This window comes from Haliaeetus leucocephalus, unplaced genomic scaffold, assembly GCF_000737465.1.
Source record: "Haliaeetus leucocephalus isolate CR32 unplaced genomic scaffold, Haliaeetus_leucocephalus-4.0 Scaffold473, whole genome shotgun sequence".
NCBI classification, from domain to species: domain Eukaryota; kingdom Metazoa; phylum Chordata; class Aves; order Accipitriformes; family Accipitridae; genus Haliaeetus; species Haliaeetus leucocephalus.
In genome coordinates this window covers 5,575,072-5,579,084 of record NW_010972909.1, presented here as the reverse complement: position 1 = coordinate 5,579,084, position 4,013 = coordinate 5,575,072, and the positions used below count along the sequence as shown (strand labels likewise).

The window sequence follows — 4,013 nt, the reverse complement described above, 5'->3', positions numbered from 1 at the left end:
GGGGCCGCGGCCTGCGGGGCGGTCCCCCCCGCTCCCGGCCCCTCTCTCCGGCGGGGCCCCACGGGAGCCCCCCCCGCGGCGTCTGTCGTCCCGTCCCGGCCTCCTCTCCCTTCGCCCCTTCACCTTTGTGGGCCCCCGACCCCCGCTCCGGGGAGCCGCCGGAGCCGCCGAGCCCTCGGCCTCCCATGGGTCCCGCTCCGCGGGTGGGGAAGATCACGGGGCCGGACTCGGCGCCGGGGTGTGGGGGTGTGTGTGTGGGGGCAGGAGGCCGGGATCCGCTGCTATTTTTTGGAGAAGTTGGCCAGCGATCTGCCTCACCCAGGGGAGCACAAAGCCCGATGGTTCGGGCTTGTAAGACAGGGCCGTCCACGTCGGGAGGGTTGGCAGGCGGCGTGGAGGCTTCATCCGACGCCTCACGCACGATAACTGGTTGACCGACCGCGGATCTCGGCTGGGTTGCCCGTTCAGATAGCCGGAGGAACGGGGATCTCTTCAGGGCAGCAGGCTCTGTGCGAGGCTGGCGAGGAATTCAGTGACAGTTTACCCAAAGCAGGCGTCCATCCATACCTGAGGAGAACGCCTTAAATAGAAAACCAAGAGAATGGAGGGTTACGCTTTATGCTTTCATTGCAGCCTGCAACTACTTTGATCGTCAAGGACTTTGAGCAGGAGTCAGGTGCTGAAAATTGTCTCCAGGTGTTTATATTTACAGCTCACAAAGAGCCATATAAACTTTGTACGTCCATAAATATAAATTGACTTGCAGTTGATTTTAGCCTTTGTCTGCAGCAGATGCTCATTTAAGGAATGGACTGGGAGAGCTGGACAGGGCAGCACGCCCAGGATGACGCTTGAGAAGAAACAGAAAGGCAAAAGGGTGAAGAAGAACCCAAAAACCTCTGTGCCAGCAAGGCTTAAAGCACGGTGGCTTCAGGGAAATTAGGGAACTGAAGATGCCTAGGAGAGGGAGAGTGGGAGAGGGAAGAGGTGATGGGTCCAGAGAGCACAAGCTGTAGACACTTCAGGAGGTTTTGCCAGACCTGAGTCCAGAGGGGCAGAGAACGAAAGTGGGGTGTGGAACTAGGGCAGCAGGAAGGTTCGATACGTGTTGCATGTAGAGCAGATTTTGCATACAAGGTGTCATGGTTTAACCCCAGCCAGCAACCAGGACACAAGGATATAGTGGAATACAAACGTTTGCACAGCTGTTAATTCTAAGAACAGGTTATTCAGCATTTATTCACTCTGAAGTGGCTCGCTCTCTTGCCATTCAGTCCTGCATGTCACTGAGGTAAAAAATAACTCACTGTGGCTTATAACCACAGAGCATTCACAGATACTCTTTTCACACTTACTCACCCGCTAATACAGAAGATTCTTTTGACAGTTGCAGGCCATTCTCCAGGCTGACACAAAAACCTGAGGACCTGTCACATATTCGGCTGTGAATCATCTGATGCTCCGAAACTACTACAGTTATCAACCCCAGATGCTTATAACTGAGGCACTCAACCTTTACTTTCCCTGGCCGGTTTGTCTAAGACCCCTGCAGACTGACGAGCAAGCAGCCCGCTGCTGTTATTGAGGACGTGTGGTTTGGCAGGCTCCCACCGCCTCAGCCGAACGCTTCAGCGAGGGAGGGCTGCTGCTGAACCACCGATAGCCTAGTTGAGCATTTGTACTGACTGTTCAGGCCGGTCTTGGGGGCAGCGGGTTCGTCCTCATACCGGAGCAGAATGCAGCGTACAGACCGAGCGTAAGAGGGACGCTTGTCTGACCCGTGCTCAGCTGCCGGCTCTCCTTTCTTGTGCCTCACCAGCTTGAGGCACGGGGGCCTCTGCGAAGGTAAGTCTGCAAATTCCTCTGCACAGGTAACTCCCACGGACATCACTGGAGGCTGTTGGGGTGCTGAGGACGGCTGTTCAGAAAAGGGAAGTGTTTATTTTTGCAGGGAAAAAATATCTCCCATAAGGTACTGCAAGGGCCATATATTTATTTTTTTATACGCGTATTTGGTTTCATGGAATGTTCCCACATTTTATAAAGTGACGATTGAAAAAGAAGACGGGAATTTCTTAAAGGAAAAAGGCAAAAGACAAACCGAAACACTGGAAAATGACTTTAAAGTATTGCCATCATCTAGGGAGAAAATGCAAACATGCTAAGTAAAAAGCATGGCATTTTACAAAAGAAATTTTTTTTTTCTGGAGAAAATTTGGCCCCTGCAATACTAGGAGTCTCATGGGACTGACTCATAAAGTTACAGTCAGATTCTGTGGTGCCACCTCCTGCACCCTGCTACCACAAATAATCTTTGATTACCTTTTGTCACCCACTAACATGCTACCTCTAACTTTTCTGAAGGATTGAATTCAAGTTATGCAAGGGGCAATCACTGCATGTCAGAAATCCAGAGGCAGAGTATACACATGGGAAACATCTGTGCTGTGGTCACGGCAGCCTACTGCAGAGATGCCCGAGTTTGACTGCCACTAAACAGCTCCCACACGAGTAGCAATCTCGCTGTGGTTGCCCAGGCTGGGGTGGATGAATCTACCCTGCTCTTGGTTGACTTTGTCAGTTCATCTCTGTCTCCCTCCCCAGTCAATGGAAGAACTCTTAGTGAGTTCAAAATCTTTAGTTAGACCTTGAGGCATTTGTACGCCAAACAAGACATTGACTTCTGATATTTTGGGATGCTTTGGAAATTGTAAAGTCTACATATATCAGACAAGTGTTAGTTTCTTAAGGTCCCACTGAACTGGGCCAATCCATTTATTAGAAAAGAAGCTGAATTACTCTTGTGTCTCTTTTTACGTTTTTTAAAGCTAGTAACCCTCCACTGATCCATTGATAAGTACCTCTCATGCAGCAAAAAGCACGGCTTATTTGTAATATTTTGACTGTACTCCCCCAAAGCCTCTTGATCTCAGTATGCCTCTGTACCATAAGAATCCTGCCACTAAATAAGGAGGAGGAAGGTACTGAAATATTTGCTTTTTGCTTACTATTCCTGAAGTTTATTCTTCATCAGTCCTGTGTTCAGCTGGACAAAACCACATTTCTTTCTTGACGGTTATAAAATTTTTACTATTCTAGTGCCTGTTACTTTTTGAAGTGATCTGTTTTCAGGATGATACTGAGAGGTTCCTCCAATTCCCAAAGTGAAATTGTTAGACTGGAAAGACAAATGCGTTTGCTTATCTTTAAGTTGCAAACATTTCTGTTGTGTAACATGAAACTAGTCGGATGAGTAAAACTAATATGGGAAATATCAATGTTTTAGACAGTAAAATGAAAGAAAAAGATGAAAGATGAATGTAGCAGAAATAACGTTGAGCGCCTTATGGGACATCATGTGTGCTTAGTAGTTTGGAACGTTAAGAAAAGTTAGTCACCTTTAGAAAGTATTTGACAGAGGTATTAGCAAATTGTATTTACTACAGAAGTTAAGTTAGTATTTGAGAAGTACTAAGCATTTTATGAAGTGCTGGGTTGAGAATGCTGTGTATGTCAGACAACTAGATCTTTTACACCAAAAAAGCTCGGACATTCAGCTGCAGAAGTCTAGCAAAATACTATTTTGGAATGTTTTGGAGTAGGAGGCACAAGAGAAAGGAATCCAGCTACATTATCAGCTATGTTTGTATTTTTGGTGAGGCTAATATTCACTAGGACTGTTATTTACTCGTTTATAGCACTTGTGCATTGTTATTATGTAGTAGAAGACATAGCCCCCATCTTCAAAAACTGACAGTCTTACCACTGAAAATGACCTGGGGAAGGATAGAAATAAGTAGGGAGGATTTGAGTACAGAAGGGAAAGCACCACAGGTTTATAACGACATAAAAACAATTAACACCAGTAAGCTGAATAAAACAGATAAAAATATAAAAATAAGCACAACGGGGAGCTTAGGGTGGAAACCTCAGATGATAGGAAGAAGCTTTGGCTTTATCTGCAGAACCTGATGGTCTGGCCATCAATAACAACTACTAGCTGTACTTCCTGG

At 46.8% G+C, this 4,013-nt stretch overlaps 1 protein-coding gene across 6 annotated transcripts in view; it reads right to left on the bottom strand.

Moving 5' to 3' along the window:
* The window catches only part of LOC104836652 (C-type lectin domain family 2 member B-like), a 6,842-nt gene extending 6,653 nt beyond the window's left edge, over positions 1-189 (bottom strand). For all 6 annotated transcript variants that reach the window (XR_774863.1, XR_774862.1, XM_010575350.1 and 3 more), the window contains exon 1: positions 124-189. Coding sequence is in view for 4 of the 6 variants with exons in the window: in XM_010575350.1 (XP_010573652.1) it covers positions 124-187 (64 nt within the window). In the remaining 2 variants the exon portion in view is untranslated. The remainder of the gene's footprint in view (positions 1-123) is intronic.
* Positions 190-4,013: the final 3,824 nt, after the last annotated feature.